This window comes from Trachinotus anak, unplaced genomic scaffold (assembly GCF_046630095.1).
Source record: "Trachinotus anak isolate AG129_WGS33_773 ecotype Australia unplaced genomic scaffold, CSIRO_AGI_Tana_v1 ptg000018l, whole genome shotgun sequence".
In the NCBI taxonomy this organism is placed as follows: Eukaryota; Metazoa; Chordata; class Actinopteri; order Carangiformes; family Carangidae; genus Trachinotus; species Trachinotus anak.
This window is the reverse complement of record NW_027273869.1, coordinates 2065472-2091067: the sequence shown is the minus strand read 5'-3', so window position 1 is coordinate 2091067 and position 25596 is coordinate 2065472. Positions and strand designations below refer to the sequence as shown.

General features: G+C 43.2%; 2 protein-coding genes and 9 non-coding genes across 12 annotated transcripts in view; 10 read left to right on the top strand and 1 right to left on the bottom strand.

The window, feature by feature from the left end:
* The window catches only part of arhgef39 (Rho guanine nucleotide exchange factor (GEF) 39), a 60441-nt gene extending 54279 nt beyond the window's left edge, over positions 1-6162 (top strand). Inside the window, exons 10-12 of one of the 2 annotated variants that reach the window (XM_071502485.1) lie at positions 3315-3444; positions 4086-4183; positions 5282-6162. In XM_071502485.1, coding sequence (XP_071358586.1) covers positions 3315-3444; positions 4086-4183; positions 5282-5321 — 268 coding nt within the window. In that variant the 3' untranslated portion in view covers positions 5322-6162. The remainder of the gene's footprint in view (positions 1-3314; positions 3445-4085; positions 4184-5281) is intronic. The other variant, XM_071502486.1, reaches the window with a different exon arrangement.
* A 5559-nt stretch (positions 6163-11721) lies between these two features.
* LOC139635233 (uncharacterized) lies at positions 11722-15215 on the bottom strand. Its single transcript, XM_071502350.1, has 3 exons — positions 14446-15215; positions 12709-14320; positions 11722-12521 (listed from the first exon to the last, which is right to left on the bottom strand). Exons 2-3 carry the CDS (start codon positions 13215-13217, stop codon positions 12323-12325), a joined length of 708 nt encoding a protein of 235 aa, XP_071358451.1. The 5' UTR covers positions 13218-14320; positions 14446-15215; the 3' UTR covers positions 11722-12322.
* A 1609-nt stretch (positions 15216-16824) lies between these two features.
* trnag-gcc (transfer RNA glycine (anticodon GCC)) lies at positions 16825-16895 on the top strand. The gene has a single exon. It is a non-coding gene; the product is annotated as a tRNA-Gly (tRNA).
* A 723-nt stretch (positions 16896-17618) lies between these two features.
* Positions 17619-17691, top strand: trnam-cau (transfer RNA methionine (anticodon CAU)). The gene has a single exon. It is a non-coding gene; the product is annotated as a tRNA-Met (tRNA).
* A 1224-nt stretch (positions 17692-18915) lies between these two features.
* On the top strand, positions 18916-18986 carry trnag-gcc (transfer RNA glycine (anticodon GCC)). Its single transcript has one exon. It is a non-coding gene; the product is annotated as a tRNA-Gly (tRNA).
* Positions 18987-19710: 724 nt separating this feature from the next.
* Positions 19711-19783, top strand: trnam-cau (transfer RNA methionine (anticodon CAU)). The gene has a single exon. It is a non-coding gene; the product is annotated as a tRNA-Met (tRNA).
* Positions 19784-21007: 1224 nt separating this feature from the next.
* Positions 21008-21078, top strand: trnag-gcc (transfer RNA glycine (anticodon GCC)). The gene has a single exon. It is a non-coding gene; the product is annotated as a tRNA-Gly (tRNA).
* Positions 21079-21802: 724 nt separating this feature from the next.
* On the top strand, positions 21803-21875 carry trnam-cau (transfer RNA methionine (anticodon CAU)). The gene has a single exon. It is a non-coding gene; the product is annotated as a tRNA-Met (tRNA).
* Positions 21876-23099: 1224 nt separating this feature from the next.
* trnag-gcc (transfer RNA glycine (anticodon GCC)) lies at positions 23100-23170 on the top strand. Its single transcript has one exon. It is a non-coding gene; the product is annotated as a tRNA-Gly (tRNA).
* A 724-nt stretch (positions 23171-23894) lies between these two features.
* trnam-cau (transfer RNA methionine (anticodon CAU)) lies at positions 23895-23967 on the top strand. The gene has a single exon. It is a non-coding gene; the product is annotated as a tRNA-Met (tRNA).
* A 1224-nt stretch (positions 23968-25191) lies between these two features.
* Positions 25192-25262, top strand: trnag-gcc (transfer RNA glycine (anticodon GCC)). The gene has a single exon. It is a non-coding gene; the product is annotated as a tRNA-Gly (tRNA).
* Positions 25263-25596: the final 334 nt, after the last annotated feature.

Below are 25596 nucleotides of genomic sequence, written 5' to 3'. Positions count from 1 at the left end.
TTTCTCAGACGGTTACATTCAGTGTTGTTTTGGGTCTGAACATGGGTTTAGTTAACAGGAAGCAAAATACAGAAACCACCCTGTCTTTTAAAATGAATTGAGTGCTTCAGAGCTTCATTGGTTTATTATTTTTGATTTTGGAAAATGTGTGATACATGGTGTATATTCATTATTTATGTTTTCGGATATTTGGATATTAGATGTGTTGTCTTCCTGTTTTTTCATCATGTGGCTCAGAACTTCACCTGTGTGTGGTATTAATGGAAATTATGATTTCAGGGAGCAGTCTGCAGTGAGTGCCCTCACACAGTGTAGAATGACTCTCAATGAACCTTTCACATACACTGATACTGTACATCAGGCCTGTCTGCCTTTCAGCATTGATCAGCCAGACCTCAGTAACTCCACTCCCAGCCTGCCTGGGCCTCCCCTGAGGAGGGTCCAAGTCAGCCCTGCTATGTGGAGGGGCCAGCTATGCTGAGGGTCCTGACCCCAGCATGCCCAGCCAGGCTTATTAGTTTATCACTTTGTCAGAGAGGGGAGAGAGGAGGCTGTCAAAGGGCTCAGACGCCACAGCAGATGGGGGCTGAGGCTGCAGGCTGATGGCTCTAAACTGAAGGGAGCGTAATTAGCAGTGGTGGAAGAGCGAGGAGGGGACAGGCTGAGAGGACCAGGGGTCAGCAGCACTCACACCACTGGGGAGAAGTGCAGAGCTGAGGGGTGTGTGTGCGGCTGAATTATTGATTTAACAAAGACTACACACTATCTGGACTGACAACTCTGAGTCTAATGGATGTTGCTCCCGGTGATTATCAAACATTTATTGTTTTCTGGGGTTAAGTCATATTAGACTAGAGAGCATTGTTTCAATGTTTTCATTGCAAAATAACCCACTTTGCACACACTGACATTCACATTCCTACCAGCTCTCTAAGAAGTTTTTACTCTTTAACTCTTGATTGTGATTGTAGTGTTTTCCTTTTGTTAAACAAATATTGTGTTAATACCTACACACACAGACACACACAACTCTTAGCCAAGGGACTTAATTAGTGCGTAGATCTATGCTTGGTGACACTATGTGAATGGTGAGGGAGGCTGAGGCCTGACTGCCAGGGATGTGGTCAAGGCTGAAGACAGTTTCACTCTGACTTACGTTTCATGTGCAGAAGGAGGAGAGGGTCTTCAGGCTGACCTCAGAAGATGAATTCATTATCATGTAGCTGGACATCATTTCCTTATTATCATTTATTAACTCTTAAGTTGAACTGTACGAGTTATGAACATGAATCCATACCTCAGACATTTAGCAGGGAATACAAAACCATCTGGTGTTGTGTTAATATTACCACATTAACTTGTTTATTTCAACTCAGAAATGTTGTTAAAACCGGTTCAGCACTGTCTCAGAACATCATAGAGCAAATCATCCATGCCTTTAACTCTTCTCACCTGGGTTATTGTAACTCCCTGTTTCCTTGTTTAAGTGAGCTGATTCAGAACAAACACTAAACAAAGAGAACAAATCACCCTTATTCAACGTGTTGTTGACTCCTGATCAAATTCAAAGCCCTCCATGGCATGGCACCCTCTAATATCTCTGAACTCATAACACTGGACAGATCACTCAGATCATCTAACTGCTCTCAAATGTGCCTCAGTCCAGGCTCAAGACAAATTGGGACTATGCATTTGTTCATGGAACAGCCTCCCCCTCCTTGTCAGGTCGGCTGAGTCTTTACCACTTAAAAACAAACTTTTAAAGACACTCTGATATAGCCTGGCATTTTGTAAGATCTTGTGGTTCTGTGTGGTTTACTATATTGTTTATTTTATTGTTGAGTTTTATGGATTTTTATTACTAATTGTGAATCACTTTGTAACTGCTGTTTTAAAAAGTACTATATAAATGTAGTTTATTATTATTATTATTATTATTGTTACTACTACTACTACTACTACTATTATCATTATTATTATTAGCAGTAGTAGTAGTGGTAGTAGTATTGTTATTATGATTATTATAATTACTATAAATTGTACAAATGGTCCATATTAAAGCCAGTAATGATACACTGCTGCTGAAAGACGTCTAACTCAGACACTACTGAATGGTTGTGACTCACTGTGAGAAGAGCCAGAAGTGGTGTCTGACATATTCATGTGAAGAGTTGTGTTTATATACACAGCTCATGATACTAAACATAAGTTTATTTCAAATGCCACTTTGCCTAAATTCAAAGAATGTTAAACTGAACAGTTAATCAACATATTATCAAAATCACGACATTGCCAAGTGCAATATCAAAATCACCATGTTTTTGATAAAGGTTAATTTTGTTGCACAGTAGTAAATAAACACAAAAAATATAGAGGGAGACTATGGTCGACCTGGACTCACTTGGTCTTTTTTGTGGCTCTGGCTCAGAGACTTCCACAGGATTAGTCCTGGTGTTTTTACTGCACAATCTCACTATGCCTTCTAACCCGTCTGTCAGGGTAAGTGACCCAAACCAGCAGATAAACAAAAAGGTTTAAACAGACTCAATAAAACAAGAATAAAATATTTTCATAAAAAAGGTGTCAACATTAAAACCTCTGAACTAAGCTTAAATGTAAAATGTGTCACCCACAGATCATATTCTCCAGATGAAAAGGGACATGCTTGCTTGGTACAATACACAACAAAAATCACAACAAATGTTTTTTTGTTTTGTTTTTTTCAGTTAAAAATGTCAAAATGACCACTCCAGCTGAGATTGCGAGTGATATGTGAACATCTGCCAGAATAATCGCAATATGATTTTTTTTTTTTCCATATCGTTATGATCTAGTGTAACTTTCAAGAATAGTGTCAACCATACCATCACTTTGGTTTTGTTGTGTATTTAAATCTGCGTAACACAAAACTGAGTTAGGTCGATCAAAGTAAAAACAGTGAAACTTGATTGAAAGCTATTTTTGATTTTTGAGATGAGTGTGCACCTCAGCCAACAAGCTATCAAAATAGCTGTGTGGAGGGGTCTGTAGGTGGAAACACATAATGTACTGACTACATGGAGCCTGTGCCGCTGCAAGTTGAACATTATTTAGAAACAGTCCATTAGAGTCTGTCCACCAGAGAGAACTGGCAGCTGAGGGGGAGTGTCTTTGTGTTTTATCTTAGTTTAGTTCAATTCAGTGTTAAGTGATAAGGTTAACTTGCAGAACAGAACAGAAACAGACGCTTCATAAAGTGGTGATTTATTGCAGGGCTGTTGTATTGCCAGTGATTAAATAGCATGGACCTAATGGAGCTTGTGTTGACTTTTCAGGAAGCTGCAGTCTAAACAGACAGTGGTCCATCACAGAGATGAGTCGTACCAGAGACCCGCCCACTCAGCTGCTGACAGCAACAACGTACTGAGCAGCAGCAGCAACAACCCAGGCAGGAAGAGAAACATGGTGAGTTACACACACTAACACACAATAATACAGTACCAAACTGCCACCATATTTAGGTATATACAGTAGGTAAAGCAAATGCTGCAGACAATTTGAGCTGATTCAACTTTTCTGCTCTTGAAATGATCATTTTTTTCAAACCACTCATGTATATTTGGTCAAATGCAGTACTTTACTAAATCATACAATACACTACAATAAAACAATGAAAAATGCTTTGTCTCAGTCTGGACTGAAGTTCACAGTTGTTCCTGCAGCACCTATACTAGTCAATATTTTCATATTAACAAAGGATCAAATGACTGTGTGTGATGTCAAAGGTGCTGCTTGACGAACCCACAGAGAATTATGGGTAAGGCTCAGCTGGGAAAAAGGTGATGTCATGTATTTCCATGCATGAATCTGGATCGAGCAACTCTTGAATGAAAACATGATGACAGTGAGTTGTGGCATTGTTTGCTTGTCTCTCCAGACCATCGTCAGTCAAATCAGATTCAGCCACACCTCTGCAGTCCTGATGAAGCATTTACTTACTTTGATTTAAATTGTTTATTTAGTTCTTTATATTTGACACTGAAGAGAATTTTTTTGATTTATAATCAAGCTTTAATACCAGGTGTGTCCACCCCTCTGTTCTTCAGGTGAGCATTGAGACCAATGAGCAGGCTGAGAAGCCTCCAGTTGAGTGGGAGAGCAGCGCCCCCAAAAGGCTGAAGCAGTGTGACACTCCAGAGCAGAGGTGGGATCATCTGAGTATTTTTTAAAATCCATGCAAAAATGTGTTTTACTTGGTACTTCACTTGGATGTTAGAGCTTCACTAAGTATTCAGACAGATAAATTTTTTGCATACTTAATTGTGTTTTGCAAATTTATTAAAGTATAAAAAGAAAAAAAATTCTCTTAATTCAGACTCTTTGCTGTGGCTCTTTGCTCCAGATTTGCTCTCACGTGCTTCCTGTTTGCTTTTAATTATCCTTCTGATGTGTCTAGAACATGATTGGAGTCCACCTGTGGCAAAATGAATTTATTGTAGCTAGTTTAGAAAGACACACACACACACCTGTATCAGGACAGAAACCAAGCCATGAAACTCTCTGTAAACCTCCATGATAAAATTGTAGAAGGCAAATGACAGTCTGTTTTGAGTTTGACAAATGGCATTTAAAGGACTCTGAGGACATGAGGAAAAATATCCTCTGGTCTGAAAAGAAGAAATGAACTTGTTGGAGTGGTCTCAGAGTCTCTGGCTGTCCGTGAGCAGCTCAGCCAAAAGGGACTGACCGAAAAAGAGTCAAAGCTGTAAATGCTGCCACACAGGCTCCTGCAAAGTACTTAACTAAGCTCTGAATACTTTTGTAAATATGAGATTTCAGTTTTTCATTTTTAATAAATGTGCAGGAATGTCTAAAAACATGTTTTCATTTTGTCAGTGTGGATTATTGCGTGAAAATGTCAGTTTCATCCATGTAAAATCATGTGCAACACAGTAACATGAACAAAGTGAAACATTTGTATGTGCAGTTTAACAGGAGATCTGCTGAGGGAGGAAAGTTTCTCTGCTCTGACCTCAGTTCAACTTGTGACTGTGAGATGAGTGCATAACACAGCAAACAGTTCATACACAGTGAAGTGGGACACGTTGTTTTCAGCAGTTAAGCATTTAAAATGAATGTGTGCATATTGATAAGAGTTAAGCCGAGTATTTTACGTCTTAAAACATGAGGAGCAGATGTGTACAGAGACTCTCTGACAGCAGCAGATATTCAGACATATTTCAGACATTCATTTTTTGTTTCCGATTCAATCTGATTTGAAATCTTTTATTTGTGTGTCCAGCAGTGCGGATGCATCTTCTTCTGGCTGCGTGATCCTCTGATGGACTGAACAGAGATCAGGTTGACATGATGGTGGCTCCTGCAGGTTATGTCTGAGAGTTTCATTTCAGACTGACTTTTGTGTTCCACTCCCTTTTGCCAAACATGACACACACACATTAGTGTGTGTCTGTTCTGTTCACAACTTCTGGCTCTGTGTCTCTACTGTGCTTCTTTAACATGTCAGCATGAAGTCAGGAGATGTGTGGTTTGTTACTAACAGCAGCTTCAGCTTCTGCTTATCCTGTGCAATAGAAACTTTTGTTTGTGAGCTGCTTTACACACCAAATATTTTATGAGTGTTTAACTGTGAGCTGTATGTTGTAACGTCAACACTGTGATACAGCAGTGTATGAGTTAACCACTGGAGGTCCTTTTTCCCAGTGTGTACCTAAATACTTCTAGTCTATACATGGGGAAAGTTGCCTCATTACAACATGGTGGTGGTCTAGTGACTGATTTGATTGTTTGGTTTCCAAATACACAGGAGATACATGTGAGACACTGTGGTGACGTGTGTCATTTGTTACGTAATAACTGAATTCAACTAGCTGCACTGTGTTTTAGACATTGACAGGTCCCGGTGAGAAAACCTGGTTAACACAAGGTCACCATGTTGATTATTTTATTCTATCCTTTATCTACAAATCAACAAATATTAGCTTCTCTTCTGTGAAATATATGATATATTCTACTAATACTGTTTTACATTTTGGAGCTGAGTGTGTATTTTACAAATTATTTTAATATTCTATTTTACACCTTTTTTTGCTTCTTAAACTGATTACAAATCATAAATGGAGATGGAAATAATTGTAATCTCCCAATAAAACACTAAAATAAGTCATTGTGTATTTGCATATTTTTCACCTCTTCAATTTACCAAATATCCAGTAGACAGACACACAGAGCAACAACATGTTTGATATAAAAAAAGATGCTGAGAAAAGCAAAGTTCTTGTCCATCAAAAAACTCTACTTGGAGAAAACCACAGAATACAGGACATGGTCAGTCATGTTTACTCACACATAATGACAGTTTGATCCTAAGACCTTAGTCTAAAGCAGTGGTTCTTAAAGTGGGGTCCAGGGATCCTTGAGGGAGTTCCTGAGGTTCCCAGCAAAAGGGGGATCATTCATTTTCACTATAAATAAATATATATATATATATACTGACCAGTATCAACCAATGGTAGGTATCATTGATTTATATCATTGATTATTACCATGGTAACATTGGTTTTAGGTCTGAGTTAGCCTGGGGTTAAGATGTGTCATTTTTTTTTGGCTTTGACATAGTCAGTTTTTATTTTTGTGAGAACTTGTATTAGACTATGAACCAAATTAAGACTGACCTAACACTGCAGACCAGTCCGAAATATCTTTGTGAAACCCGGCCCAGATGGGGGTTTGTGGTCTAGTTTGTGTCAGTTTCGGGGGTCTCTTGTCTTAAAACAACAGTCCACTGCCCACATGAACACTGAAACATTTTTTCTTTGCTTTTTTCTAATCCTTCCTCCTGTTTATACAGGTCAATAAACAATAATTGGAAATAAAATCGATGGATCCAAAACGAGACCCAACAAAATGCCATTTAAATGGTAAAGGAAAATATGACAGCATAATAAAATCAGCGAACAAATGTCGAGTACAGTAACAGAGTGAGTGAAGACGCCAAAGCACACGACAACAGAAAGGTCAGGGGCACATGTTTTAAGCATGGCTTCAAAAATCTGAAGGTGTTTGATGTCAAACTGTGTCTTTAACAGGATCACGACTGATGTGGATTAGTAGTCCTCCTCCAGTAGCACGCCAGTGTGGTGCTGATGAAGATATTTTAAATATTCAACACTACTATATGTGGACTGCAGAAAGCGATTAGGGTTCTATTTTAGAAGACGGATGATTGGTGGTCACCTCCAAGTCCACACTGTGAAACTCATCACACTGATCGGTTTCCTTCACCAGCAGCAGATCTCTCAGACCAGCCTGTAGTACTGCTTCATTAACACAAGATGGAGGCAGAGAACTAGTGTACACTGAGACCAGATACCCTCGTCACATTAGTGTTTCTGTTGCACAGCAGGGATGCGCAAATGTCCAAATGCCCACAAACATTGCTCCTGTGTTTGTGTTTAAAAAACTGAATCTAAAGAAGCTGTGTTGAATCCGTCTATCTGTAAGACAGTGCATGCATGGAGCAATCAGAAAAAATCTTACACATATACTATAGTTTTACTGTATTAGCCAGATTTAATGTTATAGAGTCAACCTGAGTCTATTAAAGGGGCAATGTCAATTGATAAATGTGTCTATTTTCACTTTTCTGAAAAAAAGATACAGATTGTGCGAGGAAATGATACTTTCTCTCTGAAGATGAGAACGCTCATGTTGAGGTTTGAACCATTTAGTGCAACAAAAATACTTCCAAAGACTCAGACCACTCTGTTTCTCAGAAGTGTGCAAATAAAATTGACCACTTTAGATTTTTTTTTTACTTTAAACCTGGCAAAAAACTGAAATAAAATAACACAAAGTTTTTATCACTGCTCTCTGTTTTTATGTATCATTTAATGTGTCTTTTGTTGTTGTTTTAAATGTTCCCTGAACCCTGATCTGTGGAGTGCAGTATTTGAACACCCAAAGTGTTCATAGATAGCGGCAGACATGTTCAGGCCATCTATCTTGCAAGACACTCACAGTCTTGCACAGTCTAGCCCTGTGACAAAATGACAAACTGTTGAGCCAATGCACATTACATTGGTGTTTCTTCAGGCATGGGATCCTTACCTTTAGGTGAAGGACAAGTTGTCTTTTGTGCTCACATTACATTGAGACATCTTCTTGATTTTTCTCATCTACGTCTCTTACTTTGCGGGCCTCATTGGTGCTCCCTGCCACCTGTGAGTCGAGCTAATTCTTGGTAGTGACAGCCAATCAGCTTTCTGTCTGCTACCAAAAATGTACCACAATTTGTCTACCATGGCCAATCAGCGCTTGTATCACTACCAAGATTTGCCTCCGGACCCACCAAGAATTGACCAATCGCTGTATATGACTGCCCGGAGGCGGTCTTACGTTACCCGGCTGGCGAAAGACAATGAAAAGGACGTAATACCGTTGAACTTCTTACCGGCATTTCGAACATAAGTCAATATTTTATGGCTTTTGACAATATGAATACATTCACAAATAAAAAACAAACAAAACATTTATATATACATATGTTTTTTTTTATCGAGTAACCCCTGGCTCAGTAACGTAATGACTAGCTAATAACACTAACATTACCAGTCCCGTCACTGTAAACGGTTTGCTTTTCCGACAGCAAGTCTGTGATTTCATGCTAATATTAGCCTTTATCATAGCTATGTCGGTAGAAAATTAATTTAACGTTGGTACAGATGACTGACAGACTACCCTACCTGTTGATGACAGTAATACTGTAACGTTTCCGTGGTCAGTTTGTTAGCATTATTATTGCATTTTACTTTAGCACATGGATAATACAAATGTTTCTTGTAAACGAGTGAATACATAGATTAGACTGTCTAATAAAGTGGTGGAAAGTACTGTACTTAAGTACAAATTTGCGACATGTGCTTTACAAGAATATAGCCATGTTATTTTATGCAGATTCAGATTATAATACAAAATAACATATACATTACTCCTCAAAGGACCATTCTGCATAATGAACAATTTTTCTCTTAGTACTTAAAGTATATTTTGATGCTTATACTTGTGTAGTTTCATTTAAGTAAAAAATGTTTTACTTAAATGAACATTTGTTCACTTGAAACACAGTACTTCCACTACTGAACTTATTTTGTGAGAGGAAGGCAGACCGCTCCAGTCCAGTGGGGGTTCCTCATCCACTACCCCTTAATTATTAAATCCTCTTTTGTGCTTAGCTGTGGTTAATGGTATATAATACTTGTGTTAGTACATATCACTCCCCTATAATGCTTTACCTCTGACTTATAGTGATCCTGGGATGTAATCTGACATTTTGAGGCTGGGTGAAAAATATACCTTGAGCATGACATAAAGTCCACATTACAGTGTAACCATGAGTTAATGTAATTAAACCTGTGTCTCTGTGTTCTTTATATTTTCATTTTTTAATTTAGATGGAACCTTGCTTCAGGAGACAGGCTGATGGCAGTCTAAATCTTACAGACACAATTGAAGGTGAAGGAAAGCAACAAAGGAAAGCCGTGGACGCAAACCATGTCCCCAGAGGGAGTGCTGGACAAGGCCAGAAACGCTTTAATTCAGCACCATGGAGATCCATCAAACAGGAAACACCTGCTGGGTTTCTTTGAAATCCAGTTTGGTGTTTATCGTGGGCAGACCTTCAGATGGTTGGCTGAAAATGCCTTGGGATATGCTGCTTACCTGGTGGCAGCAATGAAGAGGGACCTCTTAGGAGGAAGCAGAGAATCCAAAGACCATGCCCACAACAAAGCGTGTTTCAGGGAGTACATTGAGCTCTTTCCTTCTGGCAGAATTGCCATTGCCATGAAGGAAGAGCAATATGCTGAGAAAACTCCCAAGCACGCTGCCACCACCCAGCTGGCTGCACCCACTCAGCAGGTTGCCACCACCCAGCTCTCTCCACCCATTCAGCAGCATGTTGCCACCACCCAGCTCTCTCCAGCCCCTAAGCACGCTGCCACCTCTTCTCTTCGCTCTCTCTTGGTTAGGAGGCTGCCTAACCAGAATATCCTGAGCAAAAGTGTACAAAGGCTGGTTTCTCCCCTCAAATCCAAATCTTGTAAGCAAACATTTATTTTTATAACACATTTAGTTATTTATGTTTAATATTTATTGCTGTTCACTACTCATGATGCTTATCTGTTTGTCATGCTTTTGTGTTTTAGCTTTAACCAGGCACATACACGGCCATCACCCACCCTCACCAACCCGACGGTGTCCACTGAGGCAGCCGCAGGACCCTCAGCCACCATCACCAACCCGACGGTGTCCACTGAGGCAGCCGCAGGACTCTCAGCCACCCTCACCAACCCGACGGTGTCCACTGAGTCAGCTGCAGGACCCTCAGCCACCCTCCCCAACCCGATGGTATCCACTGAGGTGACCACAGGGCCTTCGGCCACCCTCAACAGCCTCTCTGTGTCTGCTGAGCTAGATGAAAGCACACTGCTGGCAGAGGCAATTTGGTATGAGGAGGCACATGTGGCACATATGTATCTACTCATTGAAAATATACAAAACAATATTAACTACTGCAAAGTTTGCTGGTCTGTGAGTGGTACTGGTCCTGATCATTTATTTTATTTACTTTTTAGAAATTTAACAAATTTCCTTTCCTGGGATAATAAAAGAAAGTTAAGTAAGTTTGGATTTGTTTAATTCTATTTTTTTGTTTATTTCCAGCACAACGAGTCTGTCTTCCAGCTGGCTGGATACACACCTTGCCTGAAGTGGACCAAAAGTGGGTATCGAAGGCCCTGTTCAGGTGGACAGCACAGGGACATCCTGAACTGGACTACAGCAGGGTGGACAAACTTTGGTGGTATCCTCCACAGGTACCACTAAGGACCAGTAATTCTCCTCCATTAGAGAATTACTTTGGCCATTCCCTGCTGCTCTGGATGCCACAAAAGCTCTGGCGAGTCAAGCTGACCTGTCCGCATCCAGACTGTCACAAAGACCTACTGACCTCAGCTGGCCTGCATCAGAAGATCAGGCAGATGGTGGCTGTGGGAAAGATGTACTTTGTGGCATCTGAGTACCTAGCCTGTCGAAGATGCAAGCGGAAAGTCATCAGCTGGAGCCATGGCATCGTCTCCCAGCTTGACATTGGCCATAGGATGCAGTTCCCTTGCATCCTTACATCAAAATTTGCGTGTGACATACCCGAGTCAGGACATACCCGAGCCAGCCCTAACTATAAGCTTTACTAAACAAGACCGTTTTAAGCCTGATCTTAAAGGTAGAGAGGGTGTCTGCCTCCCGAACCCACACTGGGAGCTGGTTCCACAGGAGAGGAGCCTGATAGCTGAAGGCTCTGCCCCCCATTCTACTCTTACAAACTCTGGGAACCACAAGTTGACCTGCATTTAGAGAGCGAAGTGTCCTATTGGGAAAATAGGGAACTGTGAGCTCTCCAAGGTACGATGGTGCCTGACCATGAATGGCTTTGTAGGTGAGGAGGAGGATTTTAAATTCGATTCTAGAGTTTACAGGGAGCCAATGCAGAGAGGCTAACACAGGAGAGATGTGATCCCGTTTCCTAGTTCCTGTCAGTACTCGTGCTGCCGCATTCTGGATCAGTTGGAGGCTTTTTACTGAATTATTGGGACATCCTGACAATAAAGAGTTACAGTAGTCCAGTCTTGAGGGAACAAATGCATGAACTAGTTTTTCAGCATCCTTTAGACATAGAATGGGTCTGATTTTAGCAATATTGCGCAGGTGGAAGAAGGCTGTCCTAGAGACTTGCTTTATATGTGAAGTAAAGGACAAGTCCTGGTCAAAAATGACACCAAGGTTTCTGACTGTAGCACTGGAGGCCAAGGTGATGTCATCCAAAGTCAGTATATTATCACATAGTGTATCTCTGAGGTGTTTTGGGCCAATTACAATAACTTCAGTTTTGTCTGAATTTAAGAGTAAGAAATTAGTGGTCATCCAGGTTTTTATGTCCTTAAGACACACCTGAAGCTTGGCTATCTGGTTAGTCTCACCTGGCTTCATGGATAAGTACAGCTGGGTGTCATCTGCGTAACAATGGAAATTCATCTGGCGCCTCCTAATAATGTTTCCCAGAGGGAGCATATAATGAGTTCAGATATCTTTGTTTTGATTCATCTTCTTACTTGTCTTCTTCCTCTTATTTAAATTATTACAACTACTTCAACCCAAACGATGTAATTAACAATAATGATTATATTTGTCATACTCGGTGCTTTCATTACCACATATGGTCCTTAGTTTGGTTCTTTGTTAGGCCTGCTTCACATTATTTTAGTTGCTACCATACATATTTATTGGTGTTTGTGATCACAATCAGATGGAAATGAACGAGATTCAAACCAGTGAACTCAGGGTGCATGTCACGCATTTTTGTTAACCTTTGATAGACTAATGGGTGCAGGCCTTGGTGCCAAGCGTCCCAGTTCAGATGCTCTCCTGCACCAGATTCTGCCACCTTAAATGCTGCACAGCAATCCCTGAAACACAAAACAGAGAGAAAAGAAGACCCAAGAATGTTAAAGCAGTCATATCAATCACTGTTTCTATTCCAGTGTATTCAGTAATAATAATGATATTAATGATATTATAATAATTATTCTTGTGTGCCAAAATGAATACAACATGGAATATAAAAAGCAATGTAAGCTGTAATTATTTACTTACCTATTGATCCACTGGTATTGGGCCTTCTCTATGCCTGCGGTGCTGTAGCAGGTAGCCAGTCCCTCGTACATGGGCCCCAGTGACTTCTCTGTCTCAGACTGCACCATCACCCATGAAAGGATCATCCAATTTTCATTCATCACTGCATATGATGACATAGTCCCAGATGAAAAGGTGACCTTTCTGGCAACTTTACGGGTGTGGTCTGTGCAGAAAGCCTGTCCAAAGGTGCCCTGCAGCAGTTTTTTGATGGCGCTCTCCTGGTGCTGGTACTCATGCAATAGGCAGTCAGTCAGGTAGTGTGCAGACAAAGAGATCCCATTCCAGCCATCTGAATCACCATACTCTCCACAGGGAGCTGGCTTGGTTTCCTGTCTCATGAACTGCGTGATGTTTTTTTGGCCATACTTTCCTGCCTCACCATCCATGATGTTTTGGCAGCTGAGGAGGTAGGCCAGGTTGGCACGTTCATATTTCAGATGCATCATCTCTGTGATCTGGTTCGCCATGTCTGTGGGTGAGTTACCTGTGCGCCTGAGTCCATCCAAGATAGATTTACAGATGGCCTTCTTGTAGGTCAGTATCACTGGCAACACGCTTGTAAACCTCTTTGGAAGTTTCTCTAGCCACAGTCAGCATATCACCTCTTGCGGCAAACTTTGCAGCACAGCCTGGATGACAACAGGTAAAACTGTCCAGTGATGCCAACAATCACACCAGGTCTACCAACACCTGCAGAGACAACTTCAGGTGAATGCAACCTTCAATGCATGGCAAGGTGTAGTTGTTCCTCAGCCTTCCCATTAAGTTATCATTCTCTGGCTTCCATATGAAAAAGGGATGGAGCTGAAAGTACTTTGTGGATGGAAGCTCAGAGATGCTGTCAATTAATTCTGGCTGGGGAGAGAAACGCCACAATGTCAGCATCTTCATAGGGTTGCTCACAGGGATGGCACCTGGCCAGAGACCCATGGATTCCAGTTCTGTCTTCATCCAGATCTTCTGCTGATGTGAACAGTTCCAGTGGCTGATATCCTGGTCATAAGCAGGAAGCAGTGGAGGAGGATGACTGGGGACAGGTGGTAATGGCTGACCTAGTCAGACAAGAACAAACACAAAGTAAATTATTAAGATTCTGTGTCTGACTTGATTGTATCACTTTAGTATGCACACAACCAATTACAAAAAATTTTAAGACAGTTGGCAGTTGACTGGTCACTGCAGATGTCTCAACAGAAACTGAAATTGTCACTGTCACGGAAAATATTAAATATTCATTGTTATTCACAATAAGAAAAAGAAAGAAGGATATATGACAGTAAGCCTCTACAGTGTAAACCCTTGTAAGTCAGAAAGCTGCGCGCAGACTGCTGGCTACAATCATCTTTAGAGGAAGTTAACATGATGCTGTATCTGATTTATGACAACAGGAACAAAAACAGTTATGATGGCCTCTACATGGATATTTTTGAGATGTGAATATAGTTAAACCAGTACATACCCGGTACCGTGACAGGTGTCTCTGTGGGCAGGGGATCTGCTGTTTCCGGCATAAGGCACAACAGTTCCCGAGGAATGGGCACAGGTCTCTTTATAGATAGTAGAGCTGAGGCTGCAGGGAGGGAAGGGAGGTAAAAGTAATGACTCCTGGGTTTGGGTGTAACAGAAATAATTGACAGTAAATATTACAGACAAACAAGGTTTAAATTGATAAATAGAAAAATATGATGTATTTACCATCCACCTCTGAAGCCGGTGCAGCTGGTGCAGACAGTGTAGCACATGGTGCTGCAACAGAGAAAGTCATGTCAGTCATTTATATTTTGGCAATTTACAAAAACTGGTGTTGGTAAAAACAAAGGTCACCCATTTGTTACTTCACCTGCTTATCTTATACAGTAAAATAATACATAATGTAGTGTTTACAACAATGTGCATTTTAGTGTTTCTTAGATTTACATTTTAATCAGTCAGTATTCAATTGTCACAGTAATAACTGTTTGGCCTGAGCAGGGGAATCAACATGGCACTCAACAACTCACAAACACATGCATTCAAGTTTTAGTAACCAGCAGTTCTTCCCCATTTCAACCACGTAAGAAAATAAGGCTTGATACTTACCCTCATGATGAGTGGTATCAATTCATCGTGATGAGGATAACAAGCAGAACACCAGAACACAAACACAACCAGAATGCGATCAACATGAGAACATTTCAGTCGGTCAAGTCGGTTTGGAAAATTGTTCATGGTCCCAGAGTTGTCCACTGATGCAGGACAGTTTCGGTTAAGAACCTCTTTCTGTTCCTGAAGCCTGTCATCGTCTGGCAGTTGACGCTCACGGTGTTGTAGCAGCAGCAGCAGCAGCAGCAGCTGTAAAACACATAAAAAATGAAAAAAGATCAAATATATTTAATATGGAATATCCATTTCATGGCAAACAAACTGAATTGAGAAAGATTTTTGAATGGGTTTGAGAACAAAACATGCAATGCACACATGGTTTGGTAGGAGAAATACTCAGCATCGCTCTCTCCAGCTCTTCATCTTCAACTATTTCTGTGATACAAACACAAAAGAATTACAATATTAGAAAAATACGTCTCAGGGTCATGTCCATAAAATCACGACTGAAATTATTAAAATTTTTATCCTTAGGTGTAGTAAAGTACTTTGGCTTCCTTGACACCTTGTACAGCGTTTTGAATGAAAAAAAAAAGAAAGAAAAACAAGACCCACCCATGGCTTCAGCAGGATTATGTGACGTGTGTGTCATCAGAGAGGTGTGCTGCTTCTTCTGCAGGTATTGTTGCAGCTTGTGCATCTTCGTGCCTGGAGTGCAGCTTTTCCTCAGTATGAAGGCTGCAAAGCCATCGTCCCTGCTGTCCCAAATCTCTCTCCAGGTGCAGTTTACACAAGAGCCAAAACCAACCAGCTGGTCGTCCTCTGATGCTGCTGTTGTTGTTGCAACTGGCTTGTTTATTTTATTTTCCAAACTGCAGGATGTATTCTCCAAGCACCTCTGTTCTGTCTGAGGCATCCCCTCCTCTCTGACGGACCAAAGTGAGGGCGTTCTGTTGGACCAGCTCCTCCTTTACAGGTGCAGACCTGTCCTGTAGAGATGGGTTGCTCTTTATCAGTCTGGCAGCTTCGGTGGGATCTTGGATCTCAGAGATATCCAAGTGGTCCCTTGCGAAACACAACACTGATTCTCCCAGGGAAAAAGTCTTGCTTGTGCATTTTGCCTGCCATTAAAAAAGATTGAGTCCTGTTGTATATTTATCCATCATAGACAGGGATTAGGAAGTTTAAATAAATATCAGCAGTGGTCCTTTTACTGTCAGCACATTATCAGAATCAGAAATATATACAAACTTGTTTATTTATAATTATACTAAAACAAAAATATTAAATATAAATAAGTATATAAAATAGTGCATTATATGGGCATAGGAATATGTAAAAATATATAAAAATATGTATAAATTTGTCTAAAAGTATATACAACAGCTGGAACATAGGTCTAAAAAGTAATGTATAGTATATCTCCAGTGTTTACTCAATCTATCTGTTTCCTCCACCACACTCAGATAAATGTTTAATGTAAACCATGATTCTATTTCAAATCTACCAGTAAAGCACACGTAATACGTTGTACTGTATGTTGCATTTAACATAAAAAAAAACCCTAGAGACATAGGTGCTAAATAAATAAACAACGCAAGCGTTTTACATAACTCAGTTAAGTAAACTTGACGTTGCAACTATAGCCAGTGTTAGCTTTGCTAACTGAAGTGTCGTCGTGCACAGAGTATAAACAGTAATAGTAGAAAGTTTACAGTGAACTAACAACACAACAACAAGAACTGGGCTAATTTTCCGCACCGTATCCAGCTTTGTTTGAATGCCCGGGACGCGTACTGCCATGTAGAGGTCAAGACGTCTTTACAACTGAATGGTGGAGCTGCATTTGCCTGCACCTCAGCTCCTCTGTGAAGGGCCTGAGAGCCTGCCAGATTTCACAGAAGAAACATGCTTTGAGAGGTAAATGGACTTTGTGTAGAAGGAAAGGGCGTGGCCCTCGGAGAGCCGTGGTATAGGATAGGGGTCACGTGAGCATTGGTGGTTCAGTGGTAGAATTCTCGCCTGCCACGCGGGAGGCCCGGGTTCGATTCCCGGCCAATGCAAAGCACTTTTTCATGTGCCCTGGTCAGATTGCCCAGCGGTGGGGTCTTTGGGGGATAATTGTACTCTTGGATAGCAAAAAAATGCTTGCAAGTATGTCTTCTTACATAAGACTTACTTGTCATGACAGTGATCTAATCTTTACTGGTATTCCTAAACTTTTAGTAGAAAACACAAGCAGGTACCTCCTAAGTGATTCCCCTGAAGCTGCCAAAGTTTCCACCAAAAGTGAACACCCAAAGTGTTCGTAGATAGCGGCAGACATGTTCAGGCCATCGATCTTGCAAGACACTCACAGTCTTGCACAGTCTGGCCCTGTCACAAACTGTTGAGCCAGGGTATAATGGGCCATTCAGTGGTCCTTGTGAGTGCAGTGATAAAAGGTCACGTGCTGGTAGGCTTTAATGGCTCAGTGGCAGAACCTAGTCTGCCACGCGGGATCCTTGGGTTCAATTCCCAGCCAATGCAGCCCCACGCACTTCATCAAGAACACTGTGCTTCACCTGGGCATGGTCTGCTCTCAAAACAGTCAGAGTTTGGCACGTCATGAATCATAGTAGGCAATGCCGTTACTGGATGCAGCAGCTTTCTGCTAATGCACATTACTTTGGTGTTTCTTCAGGCATGGGATCCTTACCTTTAGGTGAAGGACAAGTTGTCTTTTGTGCCAGCATTACATTGAGACAGCTTCTCGATTTTTCTCATCTACGTTTCTTACTTGGCGGGCCTCGTTGGCGCAGTAGGCAGCGCGTCAGTCTCATAATCTGAAGGTCGTGAGTTCGAGCCTCACACGGGGCATGACTTTTGTTGAACCTACAAGCTTTTTCTTGAATGATAAAAGGTGTCCACATTGTCGGCAACAATACTCAGGCGGGCTTTGGCATTCAAACGTTGATTGACTGGTGTTAAGCGACCCAAAGAGTGCCAAGAAAACATTCCTCTCACCAATATGCCGCCACCACCACCAGCAGGCAGGTTGGGTCCACAGATTCATGCTGTCGGTGCCAAATTCTGACCCTATCCTTTCGCATGCCTCGGCACAAATGGTGTTCTATCGGACCAGGCTACGTTCTTCCAGCCCTCAGCTGCCCAGTTTTGGTAAGCCTGTGCTCACTGCAGACTCAGATTTCTGTCCTCGGCTGACGGGAGTGGAACCTGATGTGCTCTCCTGCATTCGTGCATTGCAGTGCTGCCACACCATTGGCTGATTGGATAATTGCATGAATAGGCATTGTGTACAGGTGTTCCTAATAAAGCGCTCTGTGAGCGGACACCGCTTACTGTGTAGGTGGAACAGTGGGAAAGGAAAATTTGTGAAACATCTCAACAGAATGAAAGCACAGACTTTGAGCTGTATGTGTGGTTGACGCAAGAGGTCAACGGGAATCCCACCGCAGAAACTACATTGTAGGTTTTTATTGTTTACTCTCAGAGTCCTACTAAATCTCAATTCATTGTTGTCTGTGAGGGATTCTCAGTCATTCAGGTCATTGTTATCCAAGTGTGGGGTCGGCCTATTAAGGCCATTGTTGTCATGACAGTCGTTAAGAGTTGCTGGGGTCACCTGAGGCCAAGTGTAAACGCCAGTCGTCAGAGTCTGTTGATTTCTCCTTATTTTTCCTGAACGTTTTTTCCCAATCAAAGTGTTCAGGCAACACATTGTAGATGAGTCTTTTGTAAGGGCAGGATAATGAGGAAAATGCATTTTTTGGGCCGTAGGGGGTTCATTTTTGTTGCAATATAGAGGCAAGCAACTGGCACAAAGTTGGCAGCAGGGCTAATTTTCCGCACCGTATCCAGCTTTGTTTGAATGCCCGGGACGCGTACTGCCATGTAGAGGTCAAGACGTCTTTACAACTGAATGGTGGAGCTGCATTTGCCTGCACCTCAGCTCCTCTGTGAAGGGCCTGAGAGCCTGCCAGATTTCACAGAAGAAACATGCTTTGAGAGGTAAATGGACTTTGTGTAGAAGGAAAGGGCGTGGCCCTCGGAGAGCCGTGGTATAGGATAGGGGTCACGTGAGCATTGGTGGTTCAGTGGTAGAATTCTCGCCTGCCACGTGGGAGGCCCGGGTTCGATTCCCGGCCAATGCAAAGCACTTTTTCATGTGCCCTGGTCAGATTGCCCAGCGGTGGGGTCTTTGGGGGATAATTGTACTCTTGGATAGCAAAAAAATGCTTGCAAGTATGTCTTCTTACATAAGACTTACTTGTCATGACAGTGATCTAATCTTTACTGGTATTCCTAAACTTTTAGTAGAAAACACAAGCAGGTACCTCCTAAGTGATTCCCCTGAAGCTGCCAAAGTTTCCACCAAAAGTGAACACCCAAAGTGTTCGTAGATAGCGGCAGACATGTTCAGGCCATCGATCTTGCAAGACACTCACAGTCTTGCACAGTCTGGCCCTGTCACAAACTGTTGAGCCAGGGTATAATGGGCCATTCAGTGGGCCTTGTGAGTGCAGTGATAAAAGGTCACGTGCTGGTAGGCTTTAATGGCTCAGTGGCAGAAACCTAGTCTGCCACGCGGGATCCTTGGGTTCAATTCCCAGCCAATGCAGCCCCACGCACTTCATCAAGAACACTGTGCTTCACCTGGGCATGGTCTGCTCTCAAAACAGTCAGAGTTTGGCACGTCATGAATCATAGTAGGCAATGCCGTTACTGGATGCAGCAGCTTTCTGCTAATGCACATTACTTTGGTGTTTCTTCAGGCATGGGATCCTTACCTTTAGGTGAAGGACTAGTTGTCTTTTGTGCCAGCATTACATTGAGACAGCTTCTCGATTTTTCTCATCTACGTTTCTTACTTGGCGGGCCTCGTTGGCGCAGTAGGCAGCGCGTCAGTCTCATAATCTGAAGGTCGTGAGTTCGAGCCTCACACGGGGCATGACTTTTGTTGAACCTACAAGCTTTTTCTTGAATGATAAAAGGTGTCCACATTGTCGGCAACAATACTCAGGCGGGCTTTGGCATTCAAACGTTGATTGACTGGTGTTAAGCGACCCAAAGAGTGCCAAGAAAACATTCCTCTCACCAATATGCCGCCACCACCACCAGCAGGCAGGTTGGGTCCACAGATTCATGCTGTCGGTGCCAAATTCTGACCCTATCCTTTCGCATGCCTCGGCACAAATGGTGTTCTATCGGACCAGGCTACGTTCTTCCAGCCCTCAGCTGCCCAGTTTTGGTAAGCCTGTGCTCACTGCAGACTCAGATTTCTGTCCTCGGCTGACGGGAGTGGAACCTGATGTGCTCTCCTGCATTCGTGCATTGCAGTGCTGCCACACCATTGGCTGATTGGATAATTGCATGAATAGGCATTGTGTACAGGTGTTCCTAATAAAGCGCTCTGTGAGCGGACACCGCTTACTGTGTAGGTGGAACAGTGGGAAAGGAAAATTTGTGAAACATCTCAACAGAATGAAAGCACAGACTTTGAGCTGTATGTGTGGTTGACGCAAGAGGTCAACGGGAATCCCACCACAGAAACTACATTGTAGGTTTTTATTGTTTACTCTCAGAGTCCTACTAAATCTCAATTCATTGTTGTCTGTGAGGGATTCTCAGTCATTCAGGTCATTGTTATCCAAGTGTGGGGTCGGCCTATTAAGGCCATTGTTGTCATGACAGTCGTTAAGAGTTGCTGGGGTCACCTGAGGCCAAGTGTAAACGCCAGTCGTCAGAGTCTGTTGATTTCTCCTTATTTTTCCTGAACGTTTTTTCCCAATCAAAGTGTTCAGGCAACACATTGTAGATGAGTCTTTTGTAAGGGCAGGATAATGAGGAAAATGCATTTTTTGGGCCGTAGGGGGTTCATTTTTGTTGCAATATAGAGGCAAGCAACTGGCACAAAGTTGGCAGCAGGGCTAATTTTCCGCACCGTATCCAGCTTTGTTTGAATGCCCGGGACGCGTACTGCCATGTAGAGGTCAAGACGTCTTTACAACTGAATGGTGGAGCTGCATTTGCCTGCACCTCAGCTCCTCTGTGAAGGGCCTGAGAGCCTGCCAGATTTCACAGAAGAAACATGCTTTGAGAGGTAAATGGACTTTGTGTAGAAGGAAAGGGCGTGGCCCTCGGAGAGCCGTGGTATAGGATAGGGGTCACGTGAGCATTGGTGGTTCAGTGGTAGAATTCTCGCCTGCCACGCGGGAGGCCCGGGTTCGATTCCCGGCCAATGCAAAGCACTTTTTCATGTGCCCTGGTCAGATTGCCCAGCGGTGAGGTCTTTGGGGGATAATTGTACTCTTGGATAGCAAAAAAATGCTTGCAAGTATGTCTTCTTACATAAGACTTACTTGTCATGACAGTGATCTAATCTTTACTGGTATTCCTAAACTTTTAGTAGAAAACACAAGCAGGTACCTCCTAAGTGATTCCCCTGAAGCTGCCAAAGTTTCCACCAAAAGTGAACACCCAAAGTGTTCGTAGATAGCGGCAGACATGTTCAGGCCATCGATCTTGCAAGACACTCACAGTCTTGCACAGTCTGGCCCTGTCACAAACTGTTGAGCCAGGGTATAATGGGCCATTCAGTGGGCCTTGTGAGTGCAGTGATAAAAGGTCACGTGCTGGTAGGCTTTAATGGCTCAGTGGCAGAAACCTAGTCTGCCACGCGGGATCCTTGGGTTCAATTCCCAGCCAATGCAGCCCCACGCACTTCATCAAGAACACTGTGCTTCACCTGGGCATGGTCTGCTCTCAAAACAGTCAGAGTTTGGCACGTCATGAATCATAGTAGGCAATGCCGTTACTGGATGCAGCAGCTTTCTGCTAATGCACATTACTTTGGTGTTTCTTCAGGCATGGGATCCTTACCTTTAGGTGAAGGACAAGTTGTCTTTTGTGCCAGCATTACATTGAGACAGCTTCTCGATTTTTCTCATCTACGTTTCTTACTTGGCGGGCCTCGTTGGCGCAGTAGGCAGCGCGTCAGTCTCATAATCTGAAGGTCGTGAGTTCGAGCCTCACACGGGGCATGACTTTTGTTGAACCTACAAGCTTTTTCTTGAATGATAAAAGGTGTCCACATTGTCGGCAACAATACTCAGGCGGGCTTTGGCATTCAAACGTTGATTGACTGGTGTTAAGCGACCCAAAGAGTGCCAAGAAAACATTCCTCTCACCAATATGCCGCCACCACCACCAGCAGGCAGGTTGGGTCCACAGATTCATGCTGTCGGTGCCAAATTCTGACCCTATCCTTTCGCATGCCTCGGCACAAATGGTGTTCTATCGGACCAGGCTACGTTCTTCCAGCCCTCAGCTGCCCAGTTTTGGTAAGCCTGTGCTCACTGCAGACTCAGATTTCTGTCCTCGGCTGACGGGAGTGGAACCTGATGTGCTCTCCTGCATTCGTGCATTGCAGTGCTGCCACACCATTGGCTGATTGGATAATTGCATGAATAGGCATTGTGTACAGGTGTTCCTAATAAAGCGCTCTGTGAGCGGACACCGCTTACTGTGTAGGTGGAACAGTGGGAAAGGAAAATTTGTGAAACATCTCAACAGAATGAAAGCACAGACTTTGAGCTGTATGTGTGGTTGACGCAAGAGGTCAACGGGAATCCCACCGCAGAAACTACATTGTAGGTTTTTATTGTTTACTCTCAGAGTCCTACTAAATCTCAATTCATTGTTGTCTGTGAGGGATTCTCAGTCATTCAGGTCATTGTTATCCAAGTGTGGGGTCGGCCTATTAAGGCCATTGTTGTCATGACAGTCGTTAAGAGTTGTTGGGGTCACCTGAGGCCAAGTGTAAACGCCAGTCGTCAGAGTCTGTTGATTTCTCCTTATTTTTCCTGAACGTTTTTTCCCAATCAAAGTGTTCAGGCAACACATTGTAGATGAGTCTTTTGTAAGGGCAGGATAATGAGGAAAATGCATTTTTTGGGCCGTAGGGGGTTCATTTTTGTTGCAATATAGAGGCAAGCAACTGGCACAAAGTTGGCAGCAGGGCTAATTTTCCGCACCGTATCCAGCTTTGTTTGAATGCCCGGGACGCGTACTGCCATGTAGAGGTCAAGACGTCTTTACAACTGAATGGTGGAGCTGCATTTGCCTGCACCTCAGCTCCTCTGTGAAGGGCCTGAGAGCCTGCCAGATTTCACAGAAGAAACATGCTTTGAGAGGTAAATGGACTTTGTGTAGAAGGAAAGGGCGTGGCCCTCGGAGAGCCGTGGTATAGGATAGGGGTCACGTGAGCATTGGTGGTTCAGTGGTAGAATTCTCGCCTGCCACGCGGGAGGCCCGGGTTCGATTCCCGGCCAATGCAAAGCACTTTTTCATGTGCCCTGGTCAGATTGCCCAGCGGTGGGGTCTTTGGGGGATAATTGTACTCTTGGATAGCAAAAAAATGCTTGCAAGTATGTCTTCTTACATAAGACTTACTTGTCATGACAGTGATCTAATCTTTACTGGTATTCCTAAACTTTTAGTAGAAAACACAAGCAGGTACCTCCTAAGTGATTCCCCTGAAGCTGCCAAAGTTTCCACCAAAAGTGAACACCCAAAGTGTTCGTAGATAGCGGCAGACATGTTCAGGCCATCGATCTTGCAAGACACTCACAGTCTTGCACAGTCTGGCCCTGTCACAAACTGTTGAGCCAGGGTATAATGGGCCATTCAGTGGGCCTTGTGAGTGCAGTGATAAAAGGTCACGTGCTGGTAGGCTTTAATGGCTCAGTGGCAGAAACCTAGTCTGCCACGCGGGATCCTTGGGTTCAATTCCCAGCCAATGCAGCCCCACGCACTTCATCAAGAACACTGTGCTTCACCTGGGCATGGTCTGCTCTCAAAACAGTCAGAGTTTGGCACGTCATGAATCATAGTAGGCAATGCCGTTACTGGATGCAGCAGCTTTCTGCTAATGCACATTACTTTGGTGTTTCTTCAGGCATGGGATCCTTACCTTTAGGTGAAGGACAAGTTGTCTTTTGTGCCAGCATTACATTGAGACAGCTTCTCGATTTTTCTCATCTACGTTTCTTACTTGGCGGGCCTCGTTGGCGCAGTAGGCAGCGCGTCAGTCTCATAATCTGAAGGTCGTGAGTTCGAGCCTCACACGGGGCATGACTTTTGTTGAACCTACAAGCTTTTTCTTGAATGATAAAAGGTGTCCACATTGTCGGCAACAATACTCAGGCGGGCTTTGGCATTCAAACGTTGATTGACTGGTGTTAAGCGACCCAAAGAGTGCCAAGAAAACATTCCTCTCACCAATATGCCGCCACCACCACCAGCAGGCAGGTTGGGTCCACAGATTCATGCTGTCGGTGCCAAATTCTGACCCTATCCTTTCGCATGCCTCGGCACAAATGGTGTTCTATCGGACCAGGCTACGTTCTTCCAGCCCTCAGCTGCCCAGTTTTGGTAAGCCTGTGCTCACTGCAGACTCAGATTTCTGTCCTCGGCTGACGGGAGTGGAACCTGATGTGCTCTCCTGCATTCGTGCATTGCAGTGCTGCCACACCATTGGCTGATTGGATAATTGCATGAATAGGCATTGTGTACAGGTGTTCCTAATAAAGCGCTCTGTGAGCGGACACCGCTTACTGTGTAGGTGGAACAGTGGGAAAGGAAAATTTGTGAAACATCTCAACAGAATGAAAGCACAGACTTTGAGCTGTATGTGTGGTTGACGCAAGAGGTCAACGGGAATCCCACCGCAGAAACTACATTGTAGGTTTTTATTGTTTACTCTCAGAGTCCTACTAAATCTCAATTCATTGTTGTCTGTGAGGGATTCTCAGTCATTCAGGTCATTGTTATCCAAGTGTGGGGTCGGCCTATTAAGGCCATTGTTGTCATGACAGTCGTTAAGAGTTGTTGGGGTCACCTGAGGCCAAGTGTAAACGCCAGTCGTCAGAGTCTGTTGATTTCTCCTTATTTTTCCTGAACGTTTTTTCCCAATCAAAGTGTTCAGGCAACACATTGTAGATGAGTCTTTTGTAAGGGCAGGATAATGAGGAAAATGCATTTTTTGGGCCGTAGGGGGTTCATTTTTGTTGCAATATAGAGGCAAGCAACTGGCACAAAGTTGGCAGCAGGGCTAATTTTCCGCACCGTATCCAGCTTTGTTTGAATGCCCGGGACGCGTACTGCCATGTAGAGGTCAAGACGTCTTTACAACTGAATGGTGGAGCTGCATTTGCCTGCACCTCAGCTCCTCTGTGAAGGGCCTGAGAGCCTGCCAGATTTCACAGAAGAAACATGCTTTGAGAGGTAAATGGACTTTGTGTAGAAGGAAAGGGCGTGGCCCTCGGAGAGCCGTGGTATAGGATAGGGGTCACGTGAGCATTGGTGGTTCAGTGGTAGAATTCTCGCCTGCCACGCGGGAGGCCCGGGTTCGATTCCCGGCCAATGCAAAGCACTTTTTCATGTGCCCTGGTCAGATTGCCCAGCGGTGGGGTCTTTGGGGGATAATTGTACTCTTGGATAGCAAAAAAATGCTTGCAAGTATGTCTTCTTACATAAGACTTACTTGTCATGACAGTGATCTAATCTTTACTGGTATTCCTAAACTTTTAGTAGAAAACACAAGCAGGTACCTCCTAAGTGATTCCCCTGAAGCTGCCAAAGTTTCCACCAAAAGTGAACACCCAAAGTGTTCGTAGATAGCGGCAGACATGTTCAGGCCATCGATCTTGCAAGACACTCACAGTCTTGCACAGTCTGGCCCTGTCACAAACTGTTGAGCCA